Here is an 18,542-nt window from a genome sequence, read left to right on the forward strand (position 1 = left end):
GTTGCGCCCTCAGGCCCTACACGCCATGTGATTGGCCCGTTAACCTCTGGTGCTGAGCAAACGAATCAGCAGGAGCTGAACAAGATGCAGTCTCAAGAGTTTGAACTCGCAAAAATCATGAGATTCATCTTGCTGGAAAAGTTAATATTTAGCTACAGCCGCTCCTAATTTATTATTTTTTATATTATAAATATATTATAATGAAACATGTTGAAATGTCTGCTGCAAAACAACAAAGTAAATGGATATTAACTGGTGAAACTCACTGGATCCAGACTCATCTGTTGGTCTTGTGGTGGATTCTGTGTTCCAGATCACGTTCCAGGTAAAGCGAGTGAAGAAGGCCAGGGCGGAGGGGGCAGATGGTCTGGGGGGCTTTGACGAGGGCCTGACCTCAGAGGCTCTCTCAGGAGGACAGTCTGTGTTAGAGATCAGTGGCCCCACCATCCCCTCCCCAGGACCCTCAGGTGACCTCTGACACACTGATGCTGGTGAGTTACTGCTCATACTGATGCAGAGTGTTGTGTGCAGGCCGCTGGAGGGACTACCACAGCCTGGGCTGGCCGGGCCCCGAGGAGTGCCAGAGGACCCGCAGAGTGGACCTGACCACTGTGGCAAGCACTTGGCTCGCCGTGTCGGCCAAGAACATAGAGTGAGGCCAGTTTATATCTGACATGTACATGATATAGATATTTACAGTACATACAACTCACTCTGTCACACACTGTTTGTAGTTGGCCGTTCTGCTCGTCTCCATGGAGATGCTTTGTTTTTGCCTGTATTATCCCCCAGTATAATACTCTCAAGATAAATGAGACCTTTCCTCACAGTTTTAAAATGTAGAGCTTTGTCAGAACTATTATTTGTGTTACTTCAACTCACTAAAATAAAATACAAATATCATTGTGGTATTGAAATTGATACAGGCTTTATTCCTTATCTTCTGGTATAAAACAATAGAGACACATATTTTTGGCAATAAAATATTCCGTTATTGACTAATTGCAAGATGAATACCAGGAGCATGAAAGCAAACAGCTGTAAAGACAAACTAGTGTCCTAAACGTGACATGACGTGACATAATCCACCTTTAAGTCCTTCTCTCTCTCCCCAGCATCACGGAGCACATAGACTTTGCCACGCCCCTGCAGGAGCCCGCCGCCGAGCCGCTGTGCAACGCCAACCTGGCCGCCAGCATGAACACGCTGGACCACCTGGGGGGAGTGGCCAACCGCGCCGCCATCCACTACACCGGAGAGAGCCAGCTCCGAGAGGTGCCCGCCCACTGCACCGCCCCAACACGCCGCAACACGCCGCAACACGCCGCAACACACCGCAACAAGTCACAACATGCCACAACATGCCACAACACGCCACAACACGCCACAACACGCAACACGTCACAACACGCCACAACACGCCACAACACGCCACGCCACAACACGCCACAACACGCCACGCCACAACACGCCACGCCACAACACACCACACAGCACACCACACAACACACCACACGCCACACAACACGCCACACAACACACCACACGCCACAACACACGCCACAACACACGCCACAACACACGCCACAACACACGCCACAACACACGCCACAACACGCCACACAACGCCACACAACGCCACAACACACCACACGCCACACAACACGCCACACAGCACACCACCACACGCCACAGCACACCACCACACGCCACAACACACCACAACACACCACATGCCACACAACACGCCACACAACACACCACACCACACGCCAAAACACACGCCACAACACACCACACGCCACACAACACGCCACAACACACGCCAAAACACACGCCACAACACACCACACAACACGCCACCACACACCACACAACACACCACAACACGCCACAACACGCCACACAACACGCCACACAACACACCACCACACGCCACAACACACCACAACACACCACATGCCACACAACACGCCACACAACACACCACACGCCACACCATACGCCACACAACACGCCAAAACACACGCCACAACACACCACACGCCACACAACACGCCACAACACACCACACAACACACCACACGCCACAACACACCACACAACACACCACAACACACCACACGCCACACAACACGCCACACAACACACCACACAACACGCCACAACACACCACACGCCACACAACACGCCACACAAAAGTGTCTTTGGGAGCGTCCGAGATGGAGTTCGCGCGACATCAGAAAAGTGAATCCGGTAATAACGGGCTTTTCCCCCGCGCGTCCCGACTGAAGGAGCCGAGGAGAACGCAGCTGCCGAGGCTCAAAAGCCCGTTCACACTCTGAGGAACCAACATTTAGTCCAATTAGCACAAACGATCACGTCATAGTCTCAGGTTCAGCTCCTCCCACATGAGTTAAATGTATTCTGAATGTCTTCTATGTAAATGAGTAGCATCATGAAGGCAACTTGACTTTCCGTCACATAAACCTTTCAGCTGTTCAGCGACTGGCATCTCCAGAGTTCTGAGGGAAAACCCAACAATATCTCCAGAAACATCACATTTTACCTTTGTTTACAATATTAAACGGTTCATTCTTTCACACTAATTTTATTCAGACGATACGCTTGATATTCTAATTAAACTCTACTCTTTAAGACAAAGTGCTGCTGGTTCACCGTCCTCCTCGTGTCCGTCTGTGTAGGTCCTGCAGAACCTGGGGAAGGAGAAGTTCCCCCCTCAGTCCTTCGAGCAGGTGGGCACGCGCATCGCCAAAGTCCTGGAGAAGAACCAGACCTCGTGGGTGCTGTCCAGTATGGCCGCGCTGTACTGGAGGGTCAAAGGTCAGGGGAAAAGGGCCATAGACTGTCTGCGCCAAGCCCTCAACTACGCCCCGCACAACATGAAGGTGCTCGTCTCACTCTCGCCTGTTTGAATAGTTGCACTTCAGGTTTATTCTGGAGCTGCACTTCTGATGCCTCTTTAGACGCAACGTTTACTTTGTTTAGACGCGGCGTTTACTTTGTTTAGACGCGGCGTTTACTTTGTTTAGACGCGGCGTTTACTTTGTTTAGACGCGGCGTTTACTTTGTTTAGACGCGGCGTTTACTTTGTTTAGACGCGGCGTTTACTTTGTTTAGACGCGGCGTTTACTTTGTTTAGACGCGGCGTTTACTTTGTTTAGACGCGGCGTTTACTTTGTTTGGACGCGCCGTTTACTTCGTTTAGATGTGGCGTTTACTTCGTTAACACGCGGCGTTTACACGCAGCGTTTACTTTGTTTAGACGTGGCGTTTACTTTGTTTAGACGCGGCGTTTACTTCGTTTAGACGCAGCGTTTACTTTGTTTAGACGCGGCGTTTACTTCGTTTACATGCGGCGTTTACTTTGTTTAGACGCGGCCTTTACTTTGTTTAGACGCGGCCTTTACTTTGTTTAGACGCGGCGTTTACTTTGTTTGGACGCGCCGTTTACTTCGTTTACTTCGTTTACATGCGGCGTTTACTTTGTTTAGATGTGGCGTTTACTTCGTTAACACGCGGCGTTTACACGCAGCGTTTACTTTGTTTAGACGTGGCGTTTACTTTGTTTAGACGCAGCGTTTACTTCGTTTAGACGCAGCGTTTACTTTGTTTAGACGCGGCGTTTACTTCGTTTACATGCGGCGTTTACTTTGTTTAGACGCGGCCTTTACTTTGTTTACACGCGGCGTTTACTTTGTTTAGACGCGGCGTTTACTTCGTTTAGACGCAGCGTTTACTTTGTTTAGACGCAGCGTTTACTTCGTTTACATGCGGCGTTTACTTTGTTTAGACGCGGCCTTTACTTTGTTTACACGCAGCGTTTACTTTGTTTAGACGCGGCGTTTACTTCGTTTAGACGCAGCGTTTACTTTGTTTAGACGCGGCGTTTACTTCGTTTACATGCGGCGTTTACTTTGTTTAGACGCTGCCTTTACTTTGTTTACACGCGGCGTTTACTTTGTTTAGACGCGGCGTTTACTTCGTTTAGACGCAGCGTTTACTTTGTTTAGACGCGGCCTTTACTTTGTTTACACGCGGCGTTTACTTTGTTTAGACGCGGCGTTTACTTCGTTTACATGCGGCGTTTACTTTGTTTAGACGCGGCCTTTACTTTGTTTACACGCAGCGTTTACTTTGTTTAGACGCGGCGTTTACTTCGTTTACACGCGGCGTTTACTTCGTTTAGACACGGCCTTTACTTCGTTTAGACGCGGCCTTTACTTTGTTTAGACGCGGCGTTTACTTCGTTTAGACGCAGCGTTTACTTCGTTTAGACGCGGCGTTTACTTTGTTTAGACGCTGCCTTTACTTCGTTTAGACGTGGCGCTTACTTCGTTTAGATTTTCGCGAACGTTCATTTTCGTCCCGTTCCTGAAGGGACGGCCGAGTTAACTCTTTCATTACCGAGGCGTAACGTCGCGGTTTTAGACTTAAACCAATATTATATATCTGCCCAGACAGAGGGAGATCTACAGTGGGTGAATGATTTAAATGCTCACTTCTTGAGGTTTGATCGGTCACCCGCCCCTCCCCCTGCACAGCTGCATGCTCCCTCTTCCACAGCTGGACAATGCCCTGCATCTGTTCCTCTTCGCTTATCTGCCCCGGACCATCAGCTCCCCACTTCACCTGGACTCACCCATCCCCCCAACACACAGTCCCCCTGGACTCACCCATCCCCCCAGCACACAGTCCCCCTGGACTCACCCATCCCCCCAGCACACAGTCCCCCTGGACTCACCCATCCCCCCAGCACACAGTCCCCCTGGACTCACCCATCCCCCCAGCACACAGTCCCCCTGGACTCACCCATCCCCCCAGCACACAGTCCCCCTGGACTCACCCATCCCCCCAGCACACAGTCCCCCTGGACTCACCCATCCCCCCAGCACACAGTCCCCCTGGACTCACCCATCCCCCCAGCACACAGTCCCCCTGGACTCACCCATCCCCCCAGCACACAGTCCCCCTGGACTCACCCATCCCCCCAGCACACAGTCCCCCTGGACTCACCCATCCCCCCAGCACACAGTCCCCCTGCCATCCACTGACTGTCACAGCAGCACAGGTGAGGAGTGAGCTGAAGAGGGTTAAAGTGAGGAGGGCAGCAGGACCTGATGGCATCAGCCCCAGGCTCCTTAAGTCCTGCAGATGACCAGTGTGGAGTTATGGAGCATGTCTTCAACATGAGCCTGAAGCTGAGGGTGGTACCACAGGTCTGGAAGACCTCCTGTCAGGTACCTGTGCCCAAGACACTGCGCGCCAAAGACCTCAACAGCTTCAGGCCAGTGGCTCTCACGTCCCACCTGATGAAGACACTGGAGCGGCTGGTCCTGGATAGAGCTGGGTTGAAATAATCGATTTTCCGATTTTTAATCGATTCGCATATTAGTGATAAAAAAATAAAATAAAAAATAAAATAAAAAATCTTTTCTACATTTCCCTCAGTGAAATTCAATCTACCTTCAAGAAAGATAATTCAGGACTCCTGGATTATCTTTCTTGAAGGTAGCTTGACCCTTAACCTTTTCATCAGTCTTCCATCAGTAACTACCAATACTTGTAAGATTTGCTGTTTAATATTGATATAATATTAGTTTTAATATGTTGCTTCTCTACACAGTCATGAAGTGAAGGAAACGGTTCGAATACATTTTTCATTTTTAATAACATTAACCCCTGGATCGAATCGAAATCGGATCGAATCGGATGGAATCTGAGAAATCGGAAAAAATTGATTTTGAAACGTAAAAATCGGAATCGAATCGATTCTTGAAATTTGAATCGAAACCCAGCTCTAGTCCTGGACCACCGTCTGGCATCGGAGTGGAGGACGCCGTCATCTCCTGCTGCACTGCTCTCTCTCTCACCTGGAGAAGCCTGGCAGCTCTGTGAGGATTCTGTTCTTTCATCTTTCCAGCGCCTTCAACACCATCAGCTCCTGAGGGACAAGCTGGAGACGGCTGGTGTGGAGTATGACCTGCAGAGTGGATCCTGGACTACCTCACGGACCGACCCCAGTTTGTGAGAGCCCGGAACTGTGTGTCTGACACTCGGACCTGCAGTGTGGGGGCGCCCCAGGGCACTGTCCTCGCGCCCTTTCTCTTCACCCTTTACACTGCAGACTTCAGACATGACACGGACAGCTGTGTCCTGCAGAAGTTCTCTGATGACTCTGCCATCATCGGACTCATCACGGACGATGATGACGCGGAGTACAGAGGACTGGAGCAGGACTTTGTGGACTGGTGTCAGCGGAACCACCTCCTCATCAACGCGGGGAAGACCAAGGAGATGGTGGTGGACTTTCACAGACGTCACCCCACTGCCCCCTCACCAGTGAACATCCAGGGACGGGACATTGAGAGAGTGACTCATACAAGTACCTGGGTGTTGTATGAGGAAGAGCCAGAGTCGGCTCTACCTCCTGAGGAGACTCAGGTCTTTTGGAGTGACAGGGCCACTCCTGAAGACCTTCTACGACTCTGTGGTGGCATCAGCTCCTGTAGGTGTGGCCTGCTGGAGCAGCAGCATCACAGAGAGGGAGAGGAAGAAGCTGGACAGAGTCATCAAGAAGTCCAGCTCCGTCCTGGGCTGTGCTCTGGACTCGGTGCAGGAGGTGGGGGACAGAAGGGTCCTGGCTAGATTCACATCTATGCTGGACCATGAGTGTCACCCCCTGCAGGACACTCTGTCCCCTGCAGGACACTCTGTCCCCTGCAGGACACTCTGTCCCCTGCAGGACACTCTGTCCGCTCTGGAGAGCAGCTTCAGTGAGAGACTGATCCACCCTCGCTGTGTGAAGGAAAGGTTTCACAGGTCTTTCCTTCTGCTGCTGTCAGACTTTATAACAAACACTGTTAGTCCTGAACACTCGCAATACTGACCTAACCATGTGCAATTCTGTCATGTTCACATGCAATGGTATTTATATATTTATTTATTTTTATCTTTACTATTTTCCTCTCCATCCCTTGTTGGGAAATGTTTTTTGTTTATAAGAGATCTTCTACTGAAAGTGTTTTTCAAACTTGCTATAAGTGATCTGTTCTTTTCCTCTGTATCTACCTGCGTTGCAACCTTGTAATTTCCCCATGTGTGGACAATAAAGGATTATCTTATCTTATCTCTTTCATTACCGAGGCGTAACATCGCGGTTTTAGACTTAAACCGATATTATTTATTGTGCACCTCGACTGACCAGGGTGTAGTCCAGTCTTAGTCCTGACACAGGCTTTTAGATGGCCTCTCATGTGTGTCTCGCGTGTGTCTCGTGTGTGTCTCTCATGTGTGTCTTGCGTGTGTCTCTCATGTGTGTCTCTCGTGTGTGTCTCGCGTGTGTCTCTCATGTGTGTCTCGCGTGTGTCTCTCATTCGTGTCTCGCGTGTGTCTCTCATGTGTGTCTCATGTGTCTCTCGTGTGTGTCTCTCGTGTGTGTCTCTCATGTGTGTCTCTCATGTGTGTCTCATGTGTGTCTCATGTGTGTCTCATGTGTGTCTCTCATGTGTGTCTCTCATGTGTGTCTCTCGTGTGTCTCTCGCGCGTGTCTCTCGCGTGTGTCTCGCGTGTGTCTCTCGCGTGTGTGTCTCGCGTGTGTGTCTCGCGTGTGTGTCTCGCGTGTGTGTCTCGCGTGTGTCTCGCGTGTCTCATGTGTGTCTCTCGCGTGTGTCTCTCGCGTGTGTCTCTCGCGTGTGTCTCGCGTGTGTCTCTCGCGTGTGTCTCGCGTGTGTCTCTCGTGTGTCTCTCGCGTGTGTCTCTCGCGTGTGTGTCTCGCGTGTGTGTCTCGCGTGTGTGTCTCGCGTGTGTCTCGCGTGTGTCTCGCGTGTGTCTCGCGTGTGTCTCGCGTGTGTCTCGCGTGTGTCTCTCGCGTGTGTCTCTCGCGTGTGTCTCTCGCGTGTGTCTCTCGCGTGTTTGTCTCGCGTGTTTGTCTCGCGTGTTTGTCTCGCGTGTTTGTCTCGCGTGTGTCTCTCGCGTGTGTCTCTCGCGTGTGTCTCTCGCGTGTGTCTCTCGCGTGTGTCTCTCGCATGTGTCTTTCATGTGTCTCTCGCGTGTGTCTCATGTGCATCTCTCGTGTTTGTCTCGCGTGACTCTGGTGTTTGTCTCACGTGTGACTCTGGTGTTTGTCTCACGTGTGACTCTGGTGTTTGTCTCACGTGTGACTCTGGTGTTTGTCTCACGTGTGACTCTGGTGTTTGTCTCACGTGTGACTCTGGTGTTTGTCTCACGTGTGACTCTGGTGTTTGCAGGACGTCCCTCTCATCAGCCTGGCCAACATCTTCCAGAACGCCCGTCTGTGGGAGGACGCTCTGACCGTGGCGCGCATGGCCGTGGAGATCGCCCCGCACTTCGTCGTCAACCACTTCACGCTCGCCAACGTCTACATCGCTATGGTAACCTCCAAGCACCCGTTGGTGGTTTTAAATGTGTAAAAAAGGAATAATGCGACGCTCCGGGACGCGCTACAGGAAATGATTCAGTTTGATCCACAAATAAAACAAAACCTCAAGCGTATTTTGAGAAGTTACAATGAATCACCTTTAAGTTATAATAAATCACCTTTAAGTTACAATAAATCACCTTTAAGTTACAATGAATCACCTTTAAGTTATAATAAATCACCTTTAAGTTATAATAAATCACCTTTAAGTTACAATAAATCACCTTTAAGTTACAATAAATCACCTTTAAGTTACAATGAATCACCTTTAAGTTATAATAAATCACCTTTAAGTTATAATAAATCACCTTTAAGTTATAATAAATCACCTTTAAGTTACAATAAATCACCTTTAAGTTACAATGAATCACCTTTAAGTTATAATAAATCACCTTTAAGTTATAATAAATCACCTTTAAGTTATAATAAATCACCTTTAAGTTACAATGAATCACCTTTAAGTTATAATAAATCACCTTTAAGTTACAATAAATCACCTTTAAGTTATAATAAATCACCTTTAAGTTACAATAAATCACCTTTAAGTTATAATAAATCACCTTTAAGTTACAATGAATCACCTTTAAGTTATAATAAATCACCTTTAAGTTACAATAAATCACCTTTAAGTTATAATAAATCACCTTTAAGTTATAATAAATCACCTTTAAGTTACAATAAATCACCTTTAAGTTATAATAAATCACCTTTAAGTTATAATAAATCACCTTTAAGTTACAATGAATCACCCTTTAAGTTATTATAAATCACCTTTAAGTTACAATAAATCACCTTTAAGTTACAATAAATCACCTTTAAGTTATAATAAATCACCTTTAAGTTATAATAAATCACCTTTAAGTTATAATAAATCACCTTTAAGTTATAATAAATCACCTTTAAGTTACAATAAATCACCTTTAAGTTATAATAAATCACCTTTAAGTTACAATAAATCACCTTTAAGTTATAATAAATCACCTTTAAGTTACAATAAATCACCTTTAAGTTATAATAAATCACCTTTAAGTTATAATAAATCACCTTTAAGTTATAATAAATCACCTTTAAGTTATAATAAATCACCTTTAAGTTACAATAAATCACCTTTAAGTTACAATAAATCACCTTTAAGTTATAATAAATCACCTTTAAGTTATAATAAATCACCTTTAAGTTACAATAAATCACCTTTAAGTTATAATAAATCACCTTTAAGTTACAATGAATCACCCTTTAAGTTATAATAAATCACCTTTAAGTTATAATAAATCACCTTTAAGTTATAATAAATCACCTTTAAGTTACAATAAATCACCTTTAAGTTATAATAAATCACCTTTAAGTTACAATAAATCACCTTTAAGTTACAATAAATCACCTTTAAGTTACAATGAATCACCTTTAAGTTATAATAAATCACCTTTAAGTTATAATAAATCACCTTTAAGTTATAATAAATCACCTTTAAGTTATAATAAATCACCTTTAAGTTACAATAAATCACCTTTAAGTTATAATAAATCACCTTTAAGTTATAATAAATCACCTTTAAGTTACAATGAATCACCTTTAAGTTACAATAAATCACCTTTAAGTTATAATAAATCACCTTTAAGTTATAATAAATCACCTTTAAGTTATAATAAATCACCTTTAAGTTACAATAAATCACCTTTAAGTTACAATGAATCACCCTTTAAGTTATAATAAATCACCTTTAAGTTACAATAAATCACCTTTAAGTTACAATGAATCACCCTTTAAGTTATAATAAATCACCCTTTAAGTTATAATAAATCCAGTTGGATTTGTGGCGTGTCGTGGTCGAGCAGCTCGTTAGATCGCTCAAGTTCTGGGTCGTTCCAGTTCATGCTAATCACGTCGCTACGTCAACTGAACCACGCTGAACACTTGACCACGAGCCTCTGAGGCGTCGCCAGAGCGGCCCCGGGAGTGTTTGGATGCTAACGCTAACTCTGAGCTAACGTGGGGGACTGTCTTCTGGACGTCTGACCTCACGGAGCCGTTTGTTGTGTCCAGGAGGAGTTCGAGAAGGCCATGCGCTGGTACGAGTCCACGCTGAAGCTGCAGCCCGAGTTTGCACCCGCCAAAGACCGTCTGAGGACCATCCAGTGCTACCTGCTGACCAAGAGGGAGCGGCGGCAACCCTAGCCACGCCCCCCGCCCCCCTGTCCTCCCCAACCACACCCCTGAGAACCGCACCCCAAAACCACACCCCAAAACCACACCCCAGAACCACACCCCCGAGAACCACACCCTAGAACCACACCCTAGAACCACACCCCAGAACCACACCCGCTCATCTGTATAAATCATGAACGCATCTCCACTTTAAGCTGTCGGACACGCCCATCAAAGCTCCGTGGACACGCCCATCAAAGCTCCGTGGACACGCCCATCAAAGCTCCGTGGACACGCCCATCAAAGCTCCATGGACACGCCCATCAAAGCTCCGTGGACACGCCCATCAAAGCTCCGTGGACACGCCCATCAAAGCTCCGTGGACACGCCCATCAAAGCTCCGTGGACACGCCCATCAAAGCTCCGTGGACACGCCCATCAAAGCTCCGTGGACACGACCATCAAAGCTCCGTGGACACGCCCATCAAAGCTCCGTGGACACGCCCATCAAAGCTCCGTGGACACGCCCATCAAAGCTCCGTGGACACGCCCATCAAAGCTCCATGGACACGCCCATCAAAGCTCCGTGGACACGCCCATCAAAGCTCCGTGGACACGCCCATCAAAGCTCCATGGACACGCCCATCAAAGCTCCGTGGACACGCCCATCAAAGCTCCGTGGACACGCCCATCAAAGCTCCATGGACACGCCCATCAAAGCTCCATGGACACGCCCATCAAAGCTCCATGGACACGCCCATCAAAGCTCCGTGGACACGCCCATCAAAGCTCCATGGACACGCCCATCAAAGCTCCGTGGACACGCCCATCAAAGCTCCATGGACACGCCCATCAAAGCTCCGTGGACACGCCCATCAAAGCTCCGTGGACACGCCCATCAAAGCTCCATGGAACATTTTAAAAGTCTCTGTGTCGTCCAATTGTCTTAAAAGCGTCTGGACTCGGTTTTTAATTTAGTTTTTATTTGTTTGTTTATTGGATTGAAGCAGAATACGTGAAGCGTGAAGCGTTTTGAAGAGCAGGTTGTTTCTCAGTTTTGTCCAGTATTTTATTTCATTTACAAGATTGTGCGTCGCCATCGGTGACGGACTCGCCGCACTCGTTTGGACCGTTTTAGTGCTGAAAAAACCAATTGAATTGATTTTATTTGAAAACTTATTTATTTAAGTTGTCCAGACGTGTCAAAAGAATCACGTCTACGTAAAGTGTAGGTTTTTTAAGTTTAAAGTGGCACTGTGGAACTTTGTGCGGGACACGGCCACGCTACAGGTCAGATCTATGGAGAGGCGACCCGGCTCACAGTGAGAGTCTGTTTTTCAATTATTAGTATTATTTATTTATTTTTCAGCAATAAAAACGCCCGTAATTATAAAAACAGGTGCTGAATTTTAATGCTAAACCGCGGAACATTCCATATAAAACAACCGCACGCACCAGCAGAGGGCGCACCACCACCCGAAAAGTTGCGTATTGCGCCTTTAAATCTGGATCCTGGGATTTTTAAAGCATTTACACAAATCGGATAAATATGTGTACGTTTCGAAGAGGTTTATTTGATTGACGGGTAAATATTTTTTAACTAATACTTTTATTTTAGCCATTTTATCTGCCAGTGTTTCCTTTTTTTACTTTTGTCGGTCAGAAATACAGTCATTGAGCTTCAACTAAAGTGAATCTAATCAAAGTCCTTTAAACTCTTCTTCTGCGTCTCTAAGCGCGCGCACGCTTCACGGACGCTCTGCTGCACTGACCCCTGGTGGTCGGACGGGGAATAATCAACATTTCGATGAAGCGCACTGTCTTTAAGCTTTGAACCGATTGCCATGCAGTATTGTACCAATCATCCTGACAGAAACATGATAGTAATATATACATTCTCAAATATGTCTTTTCCTAAACGGGACGTCGCGTTCAGGTGATAAACGCTGCTTGTGCGTTTGTAAAGCGGTCGCAGCGTAGCAAAAACACGTCTTTTCAGTTCAAACGACTTGAATTAGAAATATGTATCGCGAGATCGAAGTAAGTTTGACGACGGTTTGGATTCTTCTAGAACTACGTGAAATTAAGACAAACGACACGGAGTAACTGACGATTGATCGGTTGTTGCAGTTTACAAAGAATATTGGATTTTGGTTGAAAATGAATGAAAATAAAGTCTAAACTACTCGGATCAAGATAAGTATTTGGAATTCACGTGTTTTTACATGGAAATATGTTTTGCTGTACAGTATTAAAGACTGATTTGACCTCTTTGTTGTCTTGTGTTCATAAACTTAATACAAATGTGGACTAATGTATAGATGTGTATAAAATGTTCAGCTTGTAAAAACTCGACGTAAATGAGCTTCAAATGTGTTGAATTAGATGAGTTTGTTGTGGGGCCTTTCCCAAACCTGCCCTTGTGTTTGCTGTGAGGCCACAAGGGGGCGCCACACTGCAGATGAACAGAACGAGCTTCAGTTCTGAACGTGAGGTTTGGAGAGAGAGAGACATACATCATTTAAACCTAAAGGATGTTTAAATATTGTCTGAGTCGAGTCTTTAGAACGTCACAGTGAATCTAACATCAGCGTCTTTTGTGTTTGTGTTTTAAATCCTTCCTCCACGTGATTCCAGACTAAACGTGTTGAGTGAGTGCGATTCTACACACTCTATACAGCAATTAAATACATTTAAAACAACGATTTTGAACTTTTTATCATTTGGGCTTTTATTCATGGACTTTATTATTTATTACTTGTGTGTTTTAAGTGTCCAGGAGCGGCACAAACTGGCTGAGCTCGGACAGTGGCTTGAAATATTTATATCACTTGAACTTAATATTACATTTTGTCACATCACAACCACAAACTTACAAAACATGTGTTTGTGAAAGAGCAACACAAAGTGTCACACACTTCTCCTCCAGAACTCCCATGAGCCTCTTGGCTGCAGCTCCTCCAGAACTCCCATGAGCCTCTTGGCTGCAGCTCCTCCAGAACTCCCATGAGCCTCTTGGCTGCAGCTCCTCCAGAACTCCCATGAGCCTCTTGGCTGCAGCTCCTCCAGAACTTCCATGAGCCTCTTGGCTGCAGCTCCTCCAGAACTCCCATGAGCCTCTTGGCTGCAGCTCCTCCAGAACTCCCATGAGCCTCTTGGCTGCAGCTCCTCCAGAACTTCCATGAGCCTCTTGGCTGCAGCTCCTCCAGAACTCCCATGAGCCTCTTGGCTGCAGCTCCTCCAGAACTCCCATGAGCCTCTTGGCTGCAGCTCCTCCAGAACTCCCATGAGCCTCTTGGCTGCAGCTCCTCCAGAACTTCCATGAGCCTCTTGGCTGCAGCTCCTCCAGAACTTCCATGAGCCTCTTGGCTGCAGCTCCTCCAGAACTCCCATGAGCCTCTTGGCTGCAGCTCCTCCAGAACTTCCATGAGCCTCTTGGTTGCAGCTCCTCCAGAACTCCCATGAGCCTCTTGGCTGCAGCTCCTCCAGAACTCCCATGAGCCTCTTGGCTGCAGCTCCTCCAGAACTTCCATGAGCCTCTTGGCTGCAGCTCCTCCAGAACTCCCATGAGCCTCTTGGCTGCAGCTCCTCCAGAACTCCCATGAGCCTCTTGGCTGCAGCTCCTCCAGAACTCCCATGAGCCTCTTGGCTGCAGCTCCTCCAGAACTCCCATGAGCCTCTTGGCTGCAGCTCCTCCAGAACTCCCATGAGCCTCTTGGCTGCAGCTCCTCCAGAACTCCCATGAGCCTCTTTGTTGCAGCTCCTCCAGAACTCCCATGAGCCTCTTGGCTGCAGCTCCTCCAGAACTCCCATGAGCCTCTTTGTTGCAGCTCCTCCAGAACTCCCATGAGCCTCTTGGCTGCAGCTCCTCCAGAACTCCCATGAGCCTCTTGGCTGCAGCTCCTCCAGAACTCCCATGAGCCTCTTGGCTGCAGCTCCTCCAGAACTCCCATGAGCCTCTTGGCTGCAGCTCCTCCAGAACTCCCATGAGCCTCTTGGCTGCAGCTCCTCCAGAACTCCCATGAGCCTCTTTGTTGCAGCTCCTCCAGAACTCCCATGAGCCTCTTGGCTGCAGCTCCTCCAGAACTCCCATGAGCCTCTTGGCTGCAGCTCCTCCAGAACTTCCATGAGCCTCTTGGCTGCAGCTCCTCCAGAACTCCCATGAGCCTCTTGGCTGCAGCTCCTCCAGAACTTCCATGAGCCTCTTGGCTGCAGCTCCTCCAGAACTTCCATGAGCCTCTTGGTTGCAGCTCCTCCAGAACTCCCATGAGCCTCTTTGTTGCAGCTCCTCCAGAACTTCCATGAGCCTCTTGGTTGCAGCTCCTCCAGAACTCCCATGAGCCTCTTGGCTGCAGCTCCTCCAGAACTCCCATGAGCCTCTTGGCTGCAGCTCCTCCAGAACTTCCATGAGCCTCTTGGTTGCAGCTCCTCCAGAACTCCCATGAGCCTCTTTGTTGCAGCTCCTCCAGAACTTCCATGAGCCTCTTGGTTGCAGCTCCTCCAGAACTCCCATGAGCCTCTTGGCTGCAGCTCCTCCAGAACTCCCATGAGCCTCTTGGCTGCAGCTCCTCCAGAACTCCCATGAGCCTCTTGGCTGCAGCTCCTCCAGAACTCCCATGAGCCTCTTGGCTGCAGCTCCTCCAGAACTCCCATGAGCCTCTTGGCTGCAGCTCCTCCAGAACTCCCATGAGCCTCTTGGCTGCAGCTCCTCCAGAACTTCCATGAGCCTCTTGGCTGCAGCTCCTCCAGAACTCCCATGAGCCTCTTGGCTGCAGCTCCTCCAGAACTCCCATGAGCCTCTTGGCTGCAGCTCCTCCAGAACTCCCATGAGCCTCTTGGCTGCAGCTCCTCCAGAACTTCCATGAGCCTCTTGGCTGCAGCTCCTCCAGAACTCCCATGAGCCTCTTGGCTGCAGCTCCTCCAGAACTTCCATGAGCCTCTTGGTTGCAGCTCCTCCAGAACTCCCATGAGCCTCTTGGCTGCAGCTCCTCCAGAACTCCCATGAGCCTCTTGGCTGCAGCTCCTCCAGAACTTCCATGAGCCTCTTGGCTGCAGCTCCTCCAGAACTCCCATGAGCCTCTTGGCTGCAGCTCCTCCAGAACTCCCATGAGCCTCTTGGCTGCAGCTCCTCCAGAACTCCCATGAGCCTCTTGGCTGCAGCTCCTCCAGAACTCCCATGAGCCTCTTGGCTGCAGCTCCTCCAGAACTCCCATGAGCCTCTTGGCTGCAGCTCCTCCAGAACTCCCATGAGCCTCTTTGTTGCAGCTCCTCCAGAACTCCCATGAGCCTCTTGGCTGCAGCTCCTCCAGAACTCCCATGAGCCTCTTGGCTGCAGCTCCTCCAGAACTTCCATGAGCCTCTTGGCTGCAGCTCCTCCAGAACTCCCATGAGCCTCTTGGCTGCAGCTCCTCCAGAACTCCCATGAGCCTCTTGGCTGCAGCTCCTCCAGAACTTCCATGAGCCTCTTGGTTGCAGCTCCTCCAGAACTCCCATGAGCCTCTTGGCTGCAGCTCCTCCAGAACTCCCATGAGCCTCTTGGCTGCAGCTCCTCCAGAACTCCCATGAGCCTCTTGGCTGCAGCTCCTCCAGAACTCCCATGAGCCTCTTGGCTGCAGCTCCTCCAGAACTTCCATGAGCCTCTTGGTTGCAGCTCCTCCAGAACTCCCATGAGCCTCTTTGTTGCAGCTCCTCCAGAACTTCCATGAGCCTCTTGGTTGCAGCTCCTCCAGAACTCCCATGAGCCTCTTGGCTGCAGCTCCTCCAGAACTCCCATGAGCCTCTTGGCTGCAGCTCCTCCAGAACTTCCATGAGCCTCTTGGTTGCAGCTCCTCCAGAACTTCCATGAGCCTCTTGGTTGCAGCTCCTCCAGAACTCCCATGAGCCTCTTGGCTGCAGCTCCTCCAGAACTCCCATGAGCCTCTTGGCTGCAGCTCCTCCAGAACTCCCATGAGCCTCTTGGCTGCAGCTCCTCCAGAACTCAAGGATACTGAGGTGTCCTTGATCTGCTCAGTTCCTTGGACTTCATGACACTTTTTGCTCCCAAACCTTCTCTTCACAAACGTCTGTGGCCTTCACTGAACATTTATCCTGAGATTAGCTCACACTCGGGTGACACTCAGGCTTCTGACAGCTCCTGGATGCAGCTCCTGCGGCTGAGTGCACCTGGAGCCTGGCATACGTGCTGTGCCTTAACCACTCCACCACCGCAGCACATCATTTTTATCATTTATTTATAGAGAGTGAAAGAAACTGTCAAATACAAAATACAGATTAAAGAAACACGGGTTAAAAGCCTCATAAACACACAAAAGGCAGTGACTTCTTTAGAGTGTAATTCACAGCGATGGCGTCTGGATCCATCTCCTTATTGCACATGAGTCAAATCCTCCAGTTTGCGTCTTGACCAATCCCAGCTCACGATGTGGAGATGTGTCCCCGGGCGCTGCAGACGGCTCCTCACAGGTTTCCCCAGCGGCATTGAAGGATGCCCCTCCCCCCAGCTCAAAAGCCTTATATAATATAAACTTGGGCCGCCGGTGCCACCCTCGATCCCGCGGTGAAAAAAGCCTGGACACGGCCCTGGTAAAACGCCGGCGCTCGTGCTGCACCAAGACAATCTGGTCTGTAGTTGAGACTAAACCGGCACTAAAAGGATCAACAAGAACCAGAATATCACACAATTTATCGCAAACACGCCACGGCCAGTATCGCCGCGGTTACTGCCCGTCCCATCGCTGTAAACATGAAGCATGAACATGTGCTGCAGTGTTCATTCAGAGCCATCTTTGTGAAGCAGCACTTTCCCCCCTTTTTCCTCTCAAATGCAGAGGCTAAAAATGGCTCCGATGCAGCGCTGGGGTCTATTTATAGCGCACTGTGGAGGCGCAAGATGGAGCTGCGGCGCATGCACGGCCTAAAAATACCCCCCCGGCCACCGCTGCACTCTTCAGCTCTGCCCAAACAGAGGGGGGGGGGCATCGAGGGCAGCCGTTACTGAGGAACGCGCACACCCAAATATCCAGGGTTATTGTGAGCGTCCTCGGCCTATTCCCGTCCCGCCGCTTTCTCGCCCGATCTTTTCTTGAATGAATAATTGACTGGCGCGGTATTTCGGAGCGGGGCGGCCGTCTTGTGCGGGTATTTTTAGCGCGTGTGCAGCAGAGCGTGCGCGGATGCGGAGGGAGTAGAGCGGGGGGGTTATGTAACAGGCATGTGAGCGGAGCGGGCACACGGAGCGAGCTGGAGGAGACACTGCGGTGAATGGCGGACCGAGCTCTGCGGTTCATTCACACAATGAGAGACGAGGGAACAGAAGTCAGAATGGAGGCGTGAGATGTGCGTGAAAAAGAGGTTGAATTGGTGAAAAACTTGGCAGATTCGACTGCGCGCGGCGAGGTTTGTCTGGTTCTTCTGTCGTTCTGCACAGTTTGATCCTGGACGAGACGGCGAAATAAACAACTGCAATCAGACAGCGAGGGCTTTCTCCAGAGCCCGTGATGTCACGCAGTGTGTCTTTATCAGGCCCATCTGGAGAGAACCCTTCATTGTACCCACGTGTGCATTTGACCCTGCGGCTGGGCGAGCGCAGGCAGCGTGCGGGACACTTTTTCAGATCTGGAGCCAGGTTCAGAATGGTCCGTTTCACCATCAGCGTGAGACTGAAAACACAAAAACACGAGACTCTCCTGTAAAAGACGGTTCCACGCGTCAGAGGGACTTTCCTGGTCCAAGACGGTTTCAGAACAAACACATTCAAACACACGTCGAGCTTCAGCACAAACACATGAAGCCGTGTGCGACGGTGGCCGTGCCAGTGGAGAACATCTCCATGGAGACAGGCAGGGTGCCCTCCACACGCTGCAATAAGTTTGGTCCAGTTGACAGAAAACAATTCGCTTTTGATATAAAACCTAAACCTTCCCTGAACGGCTGCACA

General features: G+C 48.8%; 1 protein-coding gene across 1 annotated transcript in view; it reads left to right on the forward strand.

Moving 5' to 3' along the window:
• The window catches only part of ttc17 (tetratricopeptide repeat domain 17), a 29,438-nt gene extending 18,528 nt beyond the window's left edge, over positions 1-10,910 (forward strand). The window contains exons 19-24 of the mRNA XM_072464979.1: positions 314-467; positions 532-652; positions 1,116-1,275; positions 2,706-2,909; positions 8,271-8,414; positions 10,505-10,910. Coding sequence (XP_072321080.1) covers positions 314-467; positions 532-652; positions 1,116-1,275; positions 2,706-2,909; positions 8,271-8,414; positions 10,505-10,636 — 915 coding nt within the window. The 3' untranslated portion in view covers positions 10,637-10,910. The remainder of the gene's footprint in view (positions 1-313; positions 468-531; positions 653-1,115; positions 1,276-2,705; positions 2,910-8,270; positions 8,415-10,504) is intronic.
• The last annotated feature ends 7,632 nt before the right edge of the window (positions 10,911-18,542 follow it).

The sequence above is a fragment of the Eucyclogobius newberryi genome, unplaced genomic scaffold, assembly GCF_026437365.1.
Source record: "Eucyclogobius newberryi isolate DKJ021-1_F unplaced genomic scaffold, fEucNew1.0.hap1 SCAF_5, whole genome shotgun sequence".
In the NCBI taxonomy this organism is placed as follows: Eukaryota; Metazoa; Chordata; class Actinopteri; order Gobiiformes; family Gobiidae; genus Eucyclogobius; species Eucyclogobius newberryi.